Source organism: Polypterus senegalus, chromosome 13 (assembly GCF_016835505.1).
Source record: "Polypterus senegalus isolate Bchr_013 chromosome 13, ASM1683550v1, whole genome shotgun sequence".
Taxonomy (NCBI): Eukaryota; Metazoa; Chordata; class Cladistia; order Polypteriformes; family Polypteridae; genus Polypterus; species Polypterus senegalus.
In genome coordinates this window covers 131,999,444-132,019,355 of record NC_053166.1, presented here as the reverse complement: position 1 = coordinate 132,019,355, position 19,912 = coordinate 131,999,444, and the positions used below count along the sequence as shown (strand labels likewise).

Below are 19,912 nucleotides of genomic sequence, written 5' to 3'. Positions count from 1 at the left end.
GAAAAAACTGGAAATCAGAAAGGGATTCACCAGCATTATCTCTGCATCAGGATACGTGAAACTCATCAATGACAATTGAAGCAGGAATACTTTTCCTGAATTTCAAATTCCTAAATGCTATGTTAAATTTTATAGAGTGAACAAAGGTAAAAAAAAATGTACACCTTCTAAGACACAGGGCTAAAAGACTTCCAGGAGAAGCCCTAAATAAATAATAATGAGGGAACATGGTGAACCAGAAATCTGGCATGTTGTATTAGAAGGACATTAAGATCTTTTTTTAACACCGCCATCAGCGTTTTGTGACCTTTATCAAAAACTAAAGGACACATACTGTATGATGCAAATTCTGGAACTTATTTTCAAGGTGAGAGATACGAATGTTTAATGTAGGAAGAGATAAAGGAAAACCATATTGCCAAGTAATTTTACAACTGGCTATGCAACAGACTTAAATCTTAACAACAATTCTGAGAAGCTAGGTACAGAAATGTGAAATAAAATAAGTAGGGAATGTTCCAGATGAAGATATACTAAATATTTTTATTTAAATCACTGGCAATACACAAGCAACCATAACAAAATAAAAGAATTATGTTTATGATGGAAGACCACATTAAGGTGAAAATACACCAAGCAAAAAGAAAATATTTTCTGACAGTAAAAAACAGTATTGAACCAAAATATCTCTCTCGCAATGAGAACACATAATTTGATATTTATAATTAATCGTGCAATACTATTTAATCGGAGCTGAAAATAATAACATTACGCAAAAGTGCTTGCTATTGCATCTACCACACCAATCATCTTAAGATGCATTTCTTGAAGCAGCACAACATGTATTTTATTGTGTCTTTCTAAAAAAACAAAGTATGTAGACAGGTGAAAAGGACAGTTCCTGCCTCCAGTGTTACATGAGACAAAAATTAGATCAGCTATACTTTATTACAAAGAGGAAAACAAAGAAACAACTATAAAAACATAAAGATGAAAAAAGAAAAGAGAAAGGGTCTTGGGTTTACAATTCACATAAAGGGACCCAGTATCCCACCCTCACAGCCATGAGACCCCACATGCAACAAATAAATTCCTTTTCTGCAGATTAAATTTAAACAGGAACAGGAATATGAAATGCTAGTGTGAAGCCAAAGGTGAGATCATTCTGTCTTCATGCTAGAATCAAAAACCCTAAATTCACTGTCAAAAGTTTTTAATTCTATTAACAAGGAACACTACACAAAATGCATTGGCAAAACTTAAAGGATCTATCCATAGTCAAGGAATACCAGGAACTGCTTGGCACAACCTTTACACTGTTGCAATGACGACTTCATGTGGCACACACTTCTGATCCATGTTTCTTAGCCATGTAGTAGCAGAATCACCACAAAATACAAACAGCCATGAAAAAAAAAAAATACCATCAGAAGAAGGCATGAATATTTCTTATAAATATTAAAATGAAAATGAAACAACAAAACTAACATCAGAAATTAATTAATTAAATAGATGCAAAAGATCAGAGTAACCAATTGATTATTTAAAGGAATTCTTTACAAAAGCAAGTAAAAAATAAATAACATATAACATTGACAACAATTGCACTTGCTTCAATTCACCTGCCTTAAGAACTGCTTCCTAAAAGCAGTCCTGCTCACAGTTCCCTCCACAACGGCCCAACAAGAAACAACAAATAACAAGATATATCTAAATATTTCCTGTAACAAGAAAAATAGAAAGGGAACACATAAAGGTGAATAAATCACTTGACAATAGACTACATCCAAACTACTGTTTAAAAACACTGACATTAATGTCCATTTTCAACTTTTGTCTGCACAATGCTTAGCTGTCATGGACTGGGAGTCCTAAAGTATATAAGTCCCAATAAATTCCAAAAGCAGTTCAATAATGCCCACTAGAGAGGGTATCACAGTTAAACCCTGGCTAGTAATAAGGGCAAGCACCACATCTTTATAAAACAAAATGGATTATTTCTCAAAAAGCTCTGTGAATATAAAAAGCTCTGTAGAGCACACAAGGCAAAAAGGAGTTGCCAGCAAGAACAATCCAAGGTGAACAAGTTCCAATATGAACTCCCAAGAATAGCAGAAATACAGAGCAATAGGCCAACAAATCCACTAAGCATCCAAAATTCACAAAAAAGCACAAGAACTCACTCCCCAAGACCACATTCATAATGAACCATCAGGGACTGTTGGAGACCCTCCAGTTTTATACAGTGGTGGAGAGTTCCTGGAAGTGATTGGCAGGTGGTCCCAACTCCTGGGGTTCACTCACAAAACACATGGAACATAACACAGGCAGCTTGCATACATAAACAAAATCAAACACAAAGAATAATGAACATAAACAACATAAATTAAATAGTCAAAAATAAACAAAAGAAACATAAAAAATGATTCTGATTTTAGCATTGCATCATGGATGGGTGAAAATGAAGACTTTGAAAACCCAGACTCTAATTCTTTTGCTCTTATAATGTGGCCCTTCCCTGACTGAATCCTGCTCTTTACAACATCTCATTCCTTGATTGGTCACCTTTTGCAGAAGAAAACCGTAATCCAACATTGTGAACACAGAGGAGTTGGTTTCCATGGTGCTTTTTTGTGTTGCTTACCTATATGCATCTAAATTGCGTTTTGTACAATTTGAATGCTGCATACATGCACAAAACACAGACCATTTACCGATTGCTACAGTTTTCCAATAAATCCTGTGAACAGCACTGTTAACATTTCTTCATGGATTTTTCTGTCATTGCACGCATGCCCTTAGTGCAGTGAAACGGTTATATCATATGTGTTTTTGGTCATTTTATTGTGAGAGGAAATACTTTTGTAAACAATGTGAAAATGGCAGTGTGGATGGAGATTGATTGTCTTTATAAGCACCATTTTAAATGAAAATGTATTAGTGTCAATATAGCCTAAGAATTAATCTAACATAAGATGCTTGAGTAACCCTAGCAATGTTTATAACTACCACATTAAAACAACACTGCAAAAGGTATAAAAAAAGACCACAAAAGAGTTCAAGTCTCTGCCACTAGAACATTATAAAAACCTAAAAGGGGAGGAATACAAATGCGACAAAATCATCCACCACTTCAATTGCTTTTCTGGGTGACTCAAATACACTGTGAGCTAAACCATGTTATGGCCTCAATGAGCAAGGAAGATCAAAATATTTTGCATCCAAACAGCTTTAGTCTTCTGTATTACTGGGTTAAATATTTTTCTTCTTAAGCAGTGATCACACTGAAATCACAAAACAGAAAAAAAAACATGGCTCCTTCCCATAATAATTTAAGTCATTAGTATTACAGCTATAAACCTCATTCACATGGCCCAAGCTGGGGTAAGAGATTCACTACCACGCTGCTGTTGCCAGCATATAACATTGAACAACAAAATAGGCTAAGAAGTCAATTTTTTTATTTTTAGATTCTTATTTGGCATTTTTATTATCACTTTATATTTTTTTTCTCAATTTTTACAGTTTTCTTCCAAGTAATATCAACTTGATGGACACACAGATACACAGGCACTTGTTCTTTTATTAAGGTGGATAAGCTGATTGCTGTCTGTCCAGCAGTTGCTCTCTGTTGGACATATTCAGTATTAATGTTTTCAGTGCACGCTCTATTGAAATGTATATTGTAATGCTTGTAGTATTAAAATACATTGTATTTTTCATTCCAACAGATGGAGCATCACAAAATATTAGCACTGTATTTACAAATCCCATACAAAATGGCATATAACAGAGACAAAGCAACAAGATGGGCACACAAATACAAAGACAGACACAAAGACACTTGACCTTTTCTTACATTGAGAAAAGAATATTGAGGAGGGAACTGTCAGACAAGAGGAAAAGAAGAAGGCCAAAGAGGAGGTTTATGAATGTGGTGTGGGAGGATGTGAAGGCAGTCAGTGTGGCCAAAAATGATGTGAAAGACAGGGATAGATGCAGAAGGATGATCTGTTGTGGCGACCCCTAAATGGAAGACAGAAGATTTGGCAAGAATGAATTAATTTTATTGTGATATATCTTGCCAAGTCTTTGCTGGAGTTCCCTGTGTGAAAGTAATAGTCTCAACACACAGAAAAAGGTTTGGGGCAGCCACCCGCATATTGTCCCTGCCTGCAAAAGGGTCTTGTGAAAAGCACTGATGTGCATAGGTCATCTTCCAGACTTAACTGATTTGACTGAGGAAAAGAAGTGACATCTGTCGTGGCGTTGGAAACCAGAAGTGATGTTAAATCAGGCAGGTTTTACTGGATTTGGCCTGCAGAGATAACAGAAGTAGGTTTAGCGCACCCCTGCACCCACTGGCCTGGCGGGTAATTACCTCCACTTGGTCCACTCAGCTCCCTCCTAATTGGACATATATCATACCTGCTATTTTAATATATGAGAAATCACCTTGGGTCCTCTGGTTATTTCATAAAGTTCTCCGATGTCCAGAGAATATGCGTTATATGTTTTCTTTTTGGTGTGATTGTTTATTAACACAATGAGCATACTTGCTTACATGACTGTATCTTTGACTAGTTTTTGTTACTGTATAGTTTGTTCTCTAAAATAAAATTATAATTGTGGCTACTAGTGGGTGTCACAGACTCCCAAACCCCAGACAAAACTGTACTAACTCCAGCTCTGGGTTCAAATATATGTTTTTTTTTTTTGCACAATACCTTTCAACAGGTCACACAATCAACTCTTTCTTTCTTTTCCATCCTTTCCTAACAACTTCCTTTACTTCTCTAGGCAAGCATTGTTCTCCACACAAGTCTAACTGCCCAGATGAGGTGAGGTGGTCCCTTTTATGCAGGACCTGGGAGTACATTCAACATCAGGACACTGCATGGAGGAAGCACTTCTGGGTCAGATGGAAGCCCAAAGAAGTAGGGACTGCTATTCCCCAAGGCTCCCCCTAGCAGCACCCACAGAACCCAACACAGCTGCCCACAGGACTTCAGTTTCCAGTACTGAATGTAGGTGTGTGTATGGGTATAATGTCCCAGAATGTCCCAGAAATGCTGTCACATACAGCATCAGGAGAGCATACAATCTTGGAAGGCTGTCTCCCCCTGTCCATCCATTATGCTGGCCTCCTGACTGGGTAAGGGTCTTCTGTTAAGTCCCAACTCTGGCTCAATGTAGCTTTAAATCTGCCCTCAGAGATCCCTCTCCCACTTGGACAGAGGCAGTGGTGCTGTAAAAATTATGTTTCTGGACTTCTCTAGCGCCTTCAACACCATCCAACCTCTGCTCCTTAGGGACAAGCTGACAGAGATGGGAGTAGATTCACGCCTGGTGGCATGGATCGTGGACTATCTTACAGAGAGACTTCAGTATGTGCGTCTCGTGAACTGCAGGTGTGACATTGTGGTCAGCAATCACAGGAGCGCCGCAGGGGACTGTACTTTCTCCGGTCCTGTTTAGCCTATATACATCAGACTTCCAATACAACTCGGAGTCCTGCCACGTGCAAAAGTTCGCTGACGACACTGCTATCGTGGGCTGCATTAGGGGTGGGCAGGAGGAGGAGTATAGGAATCTAATCAAAGACTTTGTTAAATGGTGCGACTCAAACCACTTACACCTGAACACCAGCAAAACCAAGGAGCTGGTGGTGGATTTTAGGAGGCCCAGGCCCCTCATGGACCCTGTGATCATCAGAGGCGACTGTGTGCAGAGGGTACAGACCTATAAACCCTGGGAGTGCAGCTGGATGATAAATTGGACTGGACTGCCAATACAGATGCTCTGTGTAAGAAAGGTCAGAGCCGACTATACTTCCTTAGAAGGTTGGCGTCCTTCAACATCTGCAATAAGATGCTGCAGATGTTCTACCAGACGGTTGCGGCGAGTGCCCTCTTCTACAAGGTGGTGTGCTGGGGAGGCAGCATAAAAAAGAAGGGCGTCTCACGTCTGGACAAACTAGTGAGGAAGGTAGGCTCTATTGTAGGTATGGAGCTGGACAGGTTGACATCCGTGGCAGAGCAACCGGCGCTGAGCAGGCTTCTGTCAATCATGAAGAATCCACTGCATCCACTGAACAGTGTCATCTCCAGGCAGAGGAGCAGCTTCAGCGACAGACTACTGTCACCATCCTGCTCTACTGACAGACTGAGGAGATCGTTCCTACCCCACACTATGCGACTCTTCAATTCCACCCGGGGGGTGGGGTAAATGTTAATATTATTCAAAGTTATTGTCTGTTTTTACCTGCATTTTTATTCTCTTTAGTTTAATATTTTTTTTGTATCAGTATGCTGCTGCTGGATTATGTGAATTTCCCCTTGGGATTAATAAAGTATCTATCTATCTATCTACTTTTGAGAAAGCCTCACATTCATTTCTATGGACAAGGGCTGGACCAAGTTAAAGCTGCCCCTTGTGGTTCCTGGTAACTCTGTATTCTTTTGTGGTCCATAAAAGTACCAAATCTATTAGGCAGCTTCTAGTTTACCCCACCTAAAGGCAACACAGTCCCATTACTTACAATGTCGGGATGCTGTGCTGCAATTTAACTGGCTAATGGGTTACAACTACCTTCCAGTTTGCTCTTAATAAGGTAACACAGTCCAGCTACCATGTAATACCTTCAATCACTAAGAAGGTATTCTGCTCTTGAATACCAAATGTCTGTAGTGTCATTCTCTATGTGATCATTCATCCTGAACGCTGTAAAGGTTAACTGAATCTTTTGTACTATGTTGCCTACAAACTTATTTCGAGATATCTGTAATTTAATTTTAGATCTCAAAATGTTCAGGATCATTTTGAATCTATAAGTTATCTTTAAAAAAAATGCCGAACCCCCTGCTCAGGATAAAGCGGGTTCAGAAGATGGATGGATAGTGGATAGATGGATGGATATGTTCAAATAGACGTAATCCGTTATGTCTATAGTTCATTTTCAGATATCTAAAAATGCATTTTGATAGGTCTCTAAATGTTAATTCGGCTTACCATAAAATATATTTGTATTTCTTGACGCATGAACTTACGATAGTTCCTTTGGGTTTACATATGGAATTGCTCTTTTAATTGGATAACACAAAAAAAATGTATTACCACCGACTTACAATCTGGAGCGAAAACCACTTATGCGCAGCTGTCCAACTACATTATAAATGCCGATTTACCCTCGTGACTGAGTTTTTGGCAGTGTGGTAAGGTATTTTTTCTTCGGTATGCGTTCGCCAACTCTAATTTAAAGGCAACGTCAGCAGAAGCGGTAGCGTACAATCTGGTGTGTTTCCTGTACAGACCCAAGACGCTCCCCTCGCCTAGTTGAAACGCACATACTTGTATTCTCGTCACTCCGGGTAACGTGTTATTGGCCCGCTGCTCTCATTAGCGTAGAAGAGCGCAGCCGCTGGCCGCTGGCCGCCTGTGTTTCTGTTGGCTGTTCTCTTCGCACGATCACATGGAGGAGCTGCGCGGTTCACATGACTGTTGAACTATGGAGGGGGCTATCAATGAAGGTAAAGTAACTCGTTTTCCGATGCTATTAAGTTGCTTGACGCCATGCATGTGTTGTGGTGAAATTGAACGACACATAGATGTCTGAGCACGTCTTAATTGCTGCGATAATTTACCTGGGAGTGGTAAAAATTATAAAAGCGACATGATTTCTCAGCCTTGGAATGATTAACTGTGCGTGTTTGTTCTCTTCACGTTCATTATTTAATTTTGCTATATAGTCGACAGTACCAGCGCAACACTTGGCAGAATTAAATTGCTTATCATCCCTGGTGTGCTTATGATGGATTCATCGACTATTGACTTCTTGCTGGGGCAGCTCGTCGATGTTTTCGGGGGGAATCCTCTTTTGCTCATCCCGACACATATAACAGTTCTGTGATTAGCTTTGCTGCAGGTTACAATTTTCCTATTACCCGAGTCCGCTTCCCTTCAGACATTCTGAAACTGGGATGGCAATGTGTCGGAGAGGTGAATCGTTAACGTCCAAACTTTTTCTTTTTTATTTACATTCTTATTGCGTTTTAATTAAAACCAAATAACAATCTATGCATTCAAATCAAACTTAACAAACCGAAGTTCAACCCCCTGACCCAAAAAGAAGGAAAGGAGAGCCAAGCAACAAAGCAAATCTTTAAAAGCAGCAAGGAAAGTATCCTTTTCCTCGATATAGAAGCTTATTCTAAAATGTTATTACAGTATTAGATCCTGTCTTTAAACAGACCCTCTGAGTGAGAATTGATTTTTTTGCAATTTTAAATAGTATAGGACATCAGTTACCCACTGACATGAAAGTGGTGGGGTATGGGAAATAGGTCTATTTTCCTAATGCGGTTATTCAGAGCAGGGTCTTTTGGAAATGTATAAAATTGGTCTAGACGAGAGGTAGGTTCATTTCTGTTTTGTTCTGGCTGTGCTGAAGATATTTGATTTCTTGTCTTAATCGATTTGTCTGTTTTAGGTCTAAAAGACACATTTGGGACCTAGATGAGGATATTTTGCACATGTTCAAAGTGGTCTAGGCTGTAGATATTAATGGGACAACTTGGGCTAGCTGGTCCAGCACAGTCACTTTACTATCGTTTGTGTTTTATCAAACTGTAAGGGCCATTATCTCTGGCACCAGTAGATTCAGATACCAGACTTAATCTTCTCTTACATGTATTTGTTGCGTTCATCACTTTTCATTGTGGTAAAATCAACATCAAATTTTGTCTGTCACATACAGTTATACATTGTGCATTATGTAGTGAAATGCATAGTTGCTAAACTCTTAAGTCTGCATTAAAGGATCTATACAAGGACATTTAACAGTAATGCATGACTTTTATATCCCTAAAAATCATTAAGGGACTGCAATAGCATGTATTATATTAAAATTATAAAAGTATGTAATAAGTAAATTATGCATAGGTGTAAGTAGGGCATCATGTAGCTCTAGGCACCATCTTCATTTAGGATGTGGATTGACTGCAGGGGGAAAAAAATCTCCGTCTCTCTGAACTGGTCTTCAGGCAGTGGTGGGGTTTTTCTGAATGTAGCACAGAGAAGAGGTCATCATTGGGATGGATGGTATCTCGTGATAATTTTCATTACCATCGTTTCACATCACTTTGTCTATAGTAAATCTCCTGGAAGGCGGAGAGTGCACACCTAGTGATATATTCAGCTGACAGCACTGTTGTCTGTAGAGCCTTGTGATCTTGCTACATGCTGTTTTCACTTTCTGTCAGGATATTTTTCGATGACAGATACATAAAAGTTCTTTAGGAACTGGAAGGGCAGCCTAAAATCCCTGAGGTGTCAAAGGTGGTAAAGACGTTGTAATGCCTTCTTTGCAAGGTGTCGCTGTGCTTTGGACCATGTCGGGTCCTCTATAATGTGGACACTGAGGTATCTAAAACTGTACATAATGATATGCCTGAACTTGAATTCCAGTATTAAATGCATGTTAAATGCTTACGGAAGTGGTTAGTGGTATCTTGATTTATAATATGATCTTTTTGTTACATACTTGCCCATTGTTTTCTTTAACAAACCGTGGTGTTTCCACCTGTATTAGTTTTGATTTGATCTGTTCTCCATTTGGTTTGTTTAAAAAATAAATAAATACAAGCTACCAATTCTGACTGAAATGCAAGCAACTCAAAATTAAGAGGTGCCACTATTAATAAGTGGGTGGTGCTAAATATGGAGGACAGCAGCAAATGGTGAGTGAAGAAATGGAAACTACAAAGGCAAAAAAAGTCTCACTCCTAAGTGTGCTAATGTAGTGTTGCAGAGAGATTGGGAAAGAGAGTTTAATCCTTGAATTTTATTTTTAGAAAAAGTTCCTTATTTAAAGGAGCATCATTTCTAGATAGGATTCCTGTTCCAAAGTTGCAGATAAGAATTTGTAGTTAAGATTAAAGTGCTCCTTGAAAATCGGCTTCCTTGTAGGTTTTGCACAGGTTAACTGGGGCAGGCTCCTTGCATACATATTCCCACTGTACTACCTAAACAATTAACATAAATTGAAATTATCATGGGAATATATACTTTTTTTTTTTTGTTCTTTTTAAAGCAAAAAAAATTTCAGTGCAGAATGCTATTAAAATCACTTAACAAAATATTCTCATTAACACTGGGCCAACAGAGAGTTGCTAACTGCGTGAGGGAAAACTGGAGACCCTGGATGAAACTGGTGTAACCGCGAGTTTCACATGGGGGGTATCCAGACTCGTATGTAAGTACAGTATATCTATCTATCTATCTATCTATCTATCTATATCACAGATTATTTCTCATGTGATTTGCAGCAAGTCTCACGGAGACGAGGGCAGGACACTTATACTACACGCTTTGGCAACCCAAGCAAAAAGGGTTAACTGAGTGGAATAACTTCTATATAGGCTTTTAACTTCATGGCTCCGTATACTTGAGTACTGTTACTTATGTAACTTAAATCCAATTTTAAAGTAACATTTTGTATTTGCACCTAATAATGCTCCTGCCCAGTGATGGGAGATTCGGGTGTCCAGTGCGATTAAGAATCATTTGGTTCAGTTTACTAAAAAGATTCAAACCTCTGACTCAGTGATAGAATATTTATTTAGTGATGATTTTTATTCCAATCCTACCACCATCCTATAGGGTTGAGGTGACTAAGTACAGGGCTGTGCAGTCGGAATCAAAAGCAATTATTCGGTTCCTGGAATCGGTGTTAGGGGGTGGTGGGGGGAATTATACAGACTCTGACTAAATGTAAATTGTAATATAATGTATGAAAATGTCCAATTTCACATAAACTAATTTAACTGTTTTTTTATTCTAGCCATTCTATAAAAAGTCTCTTTTTTTAAACTTTGTAAGTTTTGATTAATGTTACTCAATGTTTGAAATGTCTTTAATAAATAATATAAAAAGTCGCAACAGCCTTTAAGCCCAAACTTAAATAGGTTACTGTGCTAAAAAGTACCCTAATGATTCATGTTGGCAGTAATATGCCTTGTATCTTGTGTTTATATGCTTTGAATCAAAATAGTAAATATGAGTCGAAGTACAAATTGTGGAGTCAAAGTTGGTACTGTAATTTGATAAATTAATGAGTCGAAGACGCAATGTGCCGAATCCACAGACCTAAGGAAGCAAAAAAGGTTAAAATAGAATCAAACTGGCTGCTTTCCAAAAGAAACTACTTACAACAAGTATGTTAGGTGTGTGATATATAATGTGAGTGCATGTCATGTATGTGCACTATTAATTGGCATGTACTACTTAAGAAAGCAACCTAAATTGTAGAACAGACTAGGATGTTCTATTTGTCTTGTGCAGTTGCACATCTGGGCCTTCCCCTACTAGTAACCTGGTAAGGTCTGGTTTGGCCCCTTGTATCAAGACAATAATGGATACCTTTGTGTGAAATCTTCAGTTTCTTGGCAATCTATTGCAGGGAATAACCTTTATTTTGCAAAGCAACACTCGACTGATTATTTATTGAGGAATTTGAATTGTTTTGTCAATTTCTTAACCCAGAATTGAACTTTGGGAATGTCAGTACCTTGCAACCCAAGGAAAGGCAAGTTACTTGCCATATTATTCTCCTAAAACATGGGAAAAGTGCTATATAATAAGTATTATTATTATTATTACACAGAATTGGCTCTTCTAGCACAATTGCAAAGGTTTGTCTGTTAACCAGTTAGCATTTAAGACGATTAAGCATGAGCTAAGAAAGTTTGCCATTAATACAATGGATTTGTGACAGCTGAAAATGGGACTTTGCAGTCACATAGGAATAATAAAATTTAAAGTGGTCATTTTAAACAGTAATAGTTATTCACAATCTTTTGAAAGCTAGTGTATGTACCCTATGATATATTTTTAGCCCACCGAAGTATTGTTCTTGCTGTGAGCCCTGTACAGCTGGAATGTGCTTGACCCTGCCCTGATCCAAAAATGAATTAAGTGAAATCTGCATATGGATTCATTTATGTATATAAAAGCAAGTTTTTTTCTTTCTGGCCAAGCATAGCAAAATTAGTTAGTTTATATTTCATTTTCTGGATTATTTTATAATTTAGAACACCCCGTCTGTTAGTAAATTAAAAGAGAAACAAAAGTGTCACAGGCTTCTGAAATTTCCAGTATTCCTCACTTTTTTTTTTTTTTTTTTTTATTTTGAGTTTTGATTTCTTCATGGTTCCTAAAGAAAATAAAGCGAGGAACAAATACTTTAAGCCTTGCTGAGTGTGTTGTCTCAGACAGTTGATAAGAAACCATGCCATTCTTTTCACACTCACACAAATGTGTCTTTCAGTTATGGGAAAAGTACAAGTGAGCACAGAGAATACTTGTGAAATCTACACTGAAGGCATCCGAGGCTAAACGTGACTGTGTGTGTGTGTGTGCGCATATGTATTGTGTGTGTGTATACATAAATACAGATATGTAAAAAAACTTGATCACATGTCATTTTCATATTAAATATGCCAGTTGTGGGAGTCTCTCCAAGTAGATGGAAATCGTCGATTTAAAGTTTCTTGTTTAACAGGTTTTAGTTGTTGTGAAGAATGTTAGCAAGATCACTGTTCACTGCAATTTTACATCCATAGATTAAAAATGTTTTTTAAATACCAAAACATATTTCTGCAAGAGATTTTTTAACAGCCTGAAAAAATATATACTTAAATATATCACTAGGTAAGGTAAGCTACTTTTTCTGTTATCTTTTTTTTTTTTTTTCTTCTCCAAAGTAATGCAGTGTCTTTTAAGCTTTTACTTGCCCAACCTTCTTTTATAATTTATTAGTGCTATAAACATTTCTATGTATGTATGTATGTATGCTTTTTTAGGCTTATTATTACCAACAGACACCCTTTCTGAAAGCATTTTATACTTTGTTCGGTGTCCACCAGGTTGATCTTTAATTCTTAAAAGACTTGAAACACAAATCATTCTTGATCATTTCAACTAGATCTGTAAAATGTAAAGTTGCTTGAAATGTATTGGGCAGTGGTTGAGGTATCGGTGTTGCATTTTAAAGTGCAGCCTGTTTTGAAGCCAATGTAAATGAGCCTTATCTGTTAATTTGTATTTTCCTTGGAGAGACTCCTTAAATGCCTTTGGGGCACGTGAGGTTTGTATGCCACTGTGGCCTTGCTTCCCTTATCTGTTGTTACTGGTTTCCTAAAAGAAACCGTTTTTACCAGGGGTTGGCAACCTTTTCCATATTAAGTGTCAATTTACAAGCATTAAACAACTGGTTGCCAGAAGACAATAGCATATAGTTTTTCAGTTTTTGCAGTCATAGTTGTACTATTGATGGCTAGTTAAGCTCATCTTAATTATTACGTTAACTGGTGCACACATAGAACATGTCCATATTTACAATCGGTGTGTTTCTGAATAGTAAATTGGACATACAGTTTTAGTGTGATCCCTATCCCTGTCTTTGACGGCTTAGTTGTCCTATGTCTGGCGTGCAGGATGTTAATTTCAGCTACACACGGACCTCTGAATAATCTGTGTAAGTTGGCTGCAAGTTGGATTTAACCTTGTCTTTCAGGTGTGAAAAAATCTGTTTGCACATATACCGTAAGTGCAGAAATTAGTGCAGTGGCTTCCATTTATAAACATGACAGTTTGTCCGGTAAACTCCAACAGGCCAAAATGGATTCTACTTTTTTATTGTCAGTGTTTACAGGTGGTTTTTGGAGCTCTGTGAATTTACATATCCATAATGAAGATAATTTGAGCCCAGTCTGCTGAATATCAAACTTCACCATCCACTCAGAGGGGTAAAGCCAGATTTTTCTTCTCAAAGTTTTCCATATCTTATAAAAAAGAAAACATTGGGCTGTTTTTAAGACTTTGAGCAAGTCTGGAAGAGAATCCACTCTTAAGTTCTTAAAAATACTTAATAATGACATCAGGGTGGAAGGGCTGATGTAATGACAGTGAAAGAATTACTATTATTAAAACAACAAAGGTTCCAGTTTGATTACTATGAGCGAATACTTTAATTTTCACCAGAAATGCCTTTCATGCATCGAATGAAGCCAATATAGTTTGATAGTGATATGTCCTGAGATGTCCATCAAAAACATAACTGTTACTAACCGTCACTCATTCTCTAGCTCCAGGTAGTTCAAAGCCTCCTCTTCTAAAAATGCGCAGATCACATCAAAGCACTTGACAAACCACTCCAAAAAGTTCCTACCACTGAGCCTTGTCACAGGACAGTGGATAGACAAACGCTTGTAAACAGTGATCATCTCTTCTAGTGGCAGTAGAAAAATGTTTGGTGCATTAATGACAAGCAAGCAATAAGAAAGTTAACAGCTGTGTCCATAACCATGGTTAAAAATCAGGATTTGTTATTTTGGAAAATAGATTTTTCCAGGTGAACAATGCAATGAAACTTTGTGACTAGTTGACCGATTTTTATTTTCAGTTAAGCTCTGAAACCTTCTCTGCTTCCGCACCATCATTTGTAGTGGCAACTATTTTCTTCATGTCTAGACCTCTTCTTTCAAAATGGTCAGTAAAAGCTCTTGCCACATCTTCTCCTTAAGTACTATAGTGCCATACCTAAATTCTGCTGTGTGCCTTATCCTTGAATTTTTTTTCCTCATTCTTTGTTTTAAAGTGACTCCATAGGCTTGAAGTTCAGCGCACATTTTCACACTGCACATATTTATCCCCTCTTCCAGTAAAACTGAACTCCTTCATCCACTCGGGTCAGGAAAAAACTGACTGCTACATTGACTGCCGTTTTCCACAATATTAGCATAAGACCATGACAATGAGAGAGTTTTTCAATGATTACGGCTGCTATAGGTAACGCACACATGCTAAATATTGCTCTTAAATATCATTTTTGATTTATTCTTTTATTTAATATGTAATTACTATATAATGTTTCCACTTCCTAATAGATGATGATTAGCAGACTTTGCTACAGATCTGCTTTAATGAGAAATGTCCAATTTTTAGACATGTATTGATCTGGGTTCGAGTGAAAATGGTACATGTCTGCTATAGCGTGCATGTCTTGAATTGCAGACCCCTGGTTCATACTGTGTGACAGTAGGGGTTGCTGTTGCCCCGTGAAACCCGCAGACAACACGTCCAGACACCAGGTAAATGTATAAGAAATGAATTTAATTTCTGTAATATTGTGCACAAAGCACCTGCACCTCCACTCTCCACTATACACAATAACAATAATCTCAACAATAATCAATAATACAATAAATCCTCCTCTCCACCCAGCAGCTCTGTCACACTCCCTCCCAAGTCCAGCTCGGCTTGCTGGGTTTCCCACAGTCCTTTTTATAGTCTTTGACCCGGAAGTGCTTCTGTCCTTCAGTCCATGTGTTTCCATAGCACTTCCGGGTCAGATGAAAACTCTCTTCTTTTTCTTCAGCCCGGAAGTACTTAATTTCTCCTGTCCCTGTGATGCTCTGCGGGAATTCGGGGCACCTCTATGTTGCAGGGAGGATGCCATCTAGCGGCCTGAGGGTGTTGGCCAGGATAAACTGTTTGTTTGGAAGTTATATATTGCAAAAGTTTAGAAATTAATTTTAAAAGAATTCTGCAGGATGTTTTAATCACATGTATTTTTATGCCGTGACAACTGCCATATTTACAGCTGGAGAGCTCCAGCATATGTGGGGATTGACATAATATATAGTGACAGACTGCTTTTAAAGTTCATATTTGGATTCATCCTTCTAATAGGCATTACAGTTGCCACTTGTGTCTGGTAGTATTGATTTAATTTACACTTCAGTTTTTTAAGCTATGGCAATCCACATAAAATGGAAATACTTTATGTCAAGAGTTACTACTGTGCCTATTATCTTGTCTAATTCTGGCAGAGTGCTTGTTGTTATAACAATTCATTCACCTACCAATCATGATTCCAATATTACATTTGAATCCTCTTGGTTTTCTGTACTCGGAAGTTCAGTTCACTTTAACTTTATATAGCATTCTTCTCTGAAGACTAGCTTAGAGGACACAGACAGATTTATAGATATGAACCAGTAATATCCATCCTTCATTTCTTGCCTAATCCAGTTCAGACTCCCAAAGAACTAAAGACTGTTTCTCTTACATCGGGCCTCACCCATACTGGGTGTCAGTACCTCGCAAAATACAATTCTGCACTCACTCATACAATGTCTGACTATAACTGCTAACACCAATTCCTTTTTTATTTGAGAAGAGAACTGGAGCACCCAGAGAAAACCCCACAGGAGCATGGGTGTCTAGAACAGCATCTTATGTAGCATTCCTGTCGTGATCATCTTCCCATTGGTCTCTTCTTCATTTATATCTCCCAGAAGGAGTTGTTCCTCAGCTTTGTGCCTGATCTTACTTGGCCATGCTGGATTCTCTGGCCTTCAAGCCTTCCTTCTGGGGTATGTCCTAGACTGCACACTTCTATGTTCTGCCTGGGTGGGAGAAAAAAAAAACGGAGAACAGTTTTTGAGTCAACCTGTAGTTCTCGGGGCCAGTTGCTCTTCTTCATGAAGGTTCGGTTTGAGATTCAATAAGATGTGAGAATATGCCTAAACATAAAATAACTATCAAATCAAACAATAAATGACTATGCTTTTCTCAGTTGCCCCCAAAGGAGGGATTCAGGAAACCTTAATCTATTAAATTAAACAACGTTAGGAATGTAAGAGGAAAAAAAATTGAAGATTAGTTCTCTCGAGAAAAGATAAGACAAATTAGTATCAAAAGAAATGGAAGCTGTAACTTAGTTTAAGTAGGTTCCTTTAAAAAAATAACTACCTCTAGATGTACCCACAGTTCTTTGAAATACACAAAGTCAAAATCTGGCCATCTGTATGCTGGTCAGCGATGCTACAATCTGGTACGGCTCTTGTAATTGTGATTTAATCATATAATACATGGTCTCAGTCTTTGCCAAAGGTTCCCAGCCATTCTGCAGTTTCAATATATGTCCAAGGAGAGTAGTAGTGGTTCCAAGCTTAAGAGCAAAAATAAAGAATGGTAAACAGCCCATCATGATGATCACAGCAGTTTTATTTTATTAACTTAAGAGGTGAATGTTTTCTGCCTTAAAAGTAGCTGAGCCACCAGTTACATTAGCAAAGCAGTTTGGAAACCTATATTCTTCATTCTCAAAGTGTGGTCTATAGGCGTGCATCATATGGTCTGGAATTAGACCGTCTGGTACTTGCCGTTTTTATATAGGTATTTTCAACAGTCAGGTTACTGCCAGACATCTGCATTACAAAATGAACTTCAGTTCAACAAGAACTGATCTGAAACAACCATTATAGAGCACACCATCTGACTTTACTTGCTGTTATTAACTGTTGCGTATAATTAAATTTGTCTTGCATGGGCATGTGTTTGTGGAATTTATTTCTATAAAATAAGGGGAATTTTCAATGCAAATGTTCTTCTTTAGAATTGCATCATTATCATGTGACCCATCTTTCATACTCTCTAATGGAGAAGTGTAGGAAATGTAAAGCCTTATGACTGGGGACTTAACGCTGGTGAATTTCCCTTTCGGGGCACACTTTACAATTGATCTTTTCTTTTTTTTCATTGTGTTATTTATCTAACAAAGCTCTGCATAAAATTTTATTACATAATTCTAACTAGTCTCTCTTTCATTTTTAATCATCCTTTTGGTAGAATTAGAAATACTGATCTTAATACTGATGCTGCATACGTAAATTAATATTAATGACAATTGAGAGTACTTAATGAATTGAATTCTGTTTTTTTTTTTTTGTTTTTTTTCTTTCTTTTTTTTGGCACTTTCCATTCTTCCTCCTCCTCCCACCTCTCAGGCTCTGTACCTCCTTATTACCGAGAAGTATATGAGGCAGTCTGCTGCAAGCAGGATGACAGAGTGCAAGCTGAAGTGTTCCATAGATTGTTGAGCAGGACAGACCTCCCAGCTTCTGTACAGACTCAGGTAAAGAAAGAAAAATCACTTGTATCTCATAATTGACTTTTGAGTCTGACTGACATTTTTGAAAATGTAGATGTCTGTTTTGTAATAAACTATATATTTATCAAGTTTATTTTAAATATTTGAGAGCTGTATGAGGATGTGCATTTGCTCTGCTTTTATAAAATGCTTATGTTATACTTTTAAGTTGTTATGTGTGTTTGTGTTTTTCATGAACAAAGGGAAGCACTGGCAGCCAATTTTTTCCAATAATTTATAAAATGTTACTTTTTTAGGTATTTTACATAATACATTTATGAACCTTTCATTAATTTTACCTTTGTAGTAATCTTTACATTTTCACTGTAGTGTGAATAGCACTATAATCTTTTAAACGGGGTTTTTCTGCTGTATAGCACAGATACTGTCTTGATGAGTGAGACAGAAAAAGTTTAAATAAAAGGTAAAAAATTTTGAACAATTTTGCGAAAAAGTTTTGCAAGTTCAATACAATACTGATTGATTACTACTTTTTAATTTTTAAATTACAAAGATATTACAATATCTTTGTACACAATCATTGTATTGTGTACATATAATATCATCAATTGATTATGCTTTAAACAACGGGAATAAATTGGTCAGCCATATTGGTGTCTCTTGATAATCAGGATTTGCTGTTTTTTTATATACACTGATATAACTTCTAATGCTCTTGTGGCAAAGTGCAAAGTTTGCATATAATGCTGTTTCTTCCCAAAGTTGCTATTTTTCTTGTGAGAAATCAGTCTACAATAAAGGACAATAATGTTTTGAAGTGTTTTGTGGCTGATTTCTAAATAACACAGGAATAACAAAACTCCAAAAAAAATTTTCAGTTACAAATCTCAAGTATTAATTTGTAATGTTGCATTTTAAAAGGATTAGCATTCACTGATGCAGTGCTGCTAGAAATGTTTATTTGATTATTAGTAACTAGTTTCTTGGGTGGAGTCTCCATTCTACATTTCTTTTGAAATTATCGCTACTACAATCAAAGCCTTATCATCCAACTTACTACACAATGTGAGAGTTTGACCCAACTTAATTAGGTCCAATGCTTCATTTTACAATTCTTTTATGGCTTCTGAGCTGAACTACTGCCTTTCAACAGGTTACAGTATGTTTAGAATAATGCTGATAAAACCTTGTATGTAATGTAACATTGATGATTTTATTCCTCTTTTGACTTCTCTACTGTGAATTCCTTCTTCATATTTGATAATTTTCAGAACTCTACTGCAGGAATTATAAAGGCTAAGACATCTGAGAATAACCTTCAATGCTCCTTGCTACATAACACCATATTTATATTTTACCTGGAAGCTAGCTTCTAATGGTTTAGGTGAAAACATTCACTGCTTTTTCAAGTGAGAAGGGTTCATAGTCTGTTGCTTGAGTAGTACATAAACAGTGTAAACCTGTCAGTGGCTCTCATCATGAAATTTAGTGATAAGCTGGTCCGCTCCCTCAGTCTTACATCCTCAGACATTTGAACAAACCCCAGATGCCTTCATCTATGCTTACCAAGTTCTAAAGGTGTCATAATATCTTAATGTGGCACCTGCTCAGCCCAGGACAACTAAAGTTTGTAGATTTTGAGGGGGTTTCTATCCTTTATGTTGTATCATCAGTGATTGCATACAACTGAATAAGTGTGCCTAATGTGTGTGCTTGTATGTGTTATGTGATGTATTTAATGTATGATGTTATACTTGTCTATTGGTATTGTGCTACTGACATAAGTCTGTGGTAATTCTACAAGTAAGAATGGCTGTGTATTGTGTGCATGTATGAGAAAATGTGAAGGTAAACTCATACCACTAATAATTAGAATTTAATCAATTAATGTATTTTGCTCCATTTGTGTAAAAGACAATAACTTATGATGCTCTAGTCTGTACACTATGATATTAA

At 37.2% G+C, this 19,912-nt stretch overlaps 1 protein-coding gene and 1 long non-coding RNA gene across 2 annotated transcripts in view; one reads left to right on the top strand and one right to left on the bottom strand.

Moving 5' to 3' along the window:
- Positions 1–7,399: 7,399 nt before the first annotated feature.
- Positions 7,400–19,912, top strand: part of snx8a (sorting nexin 8a) — a 64,227-nt gene continuing 51,714 nt past the window's right edge. The window contains exons 1-2 of the mRNA XM_039773980.1: positions 7,400–7,529; positions 17,853–17,980. Of these exons, the coding sequence (XP_039629914.1) occupies positions 7,508–7,529; positions 17,853–17,980 (150 nt within the window). The 5' untranslated portion in view covers positions 7,400–7,507. The remainder of the gene's footprint in view (positions 7,530–17,852; positions 17,981–19,912) is intronic.
- LOC120541963 overlaps positions 15,392–19,912 on the bottom strand; it is a 51,467-nt gene continuing 46,946 nt past the window's right edge. Inside the window, exons 3-4 of the long non-coding RNA XR_005636121.1 lie at positions 16,816–17,014; positions 15,392–16,469 (exon numbers count right to left, since the gene is read on the bottom strand). This is a non-coding gene — a long non-coding RNA (uncharacterized LOC120541963). The remainder of the gene's footprint in view (positions 16,470–16,815; positions 17,015–19,912) is intronic.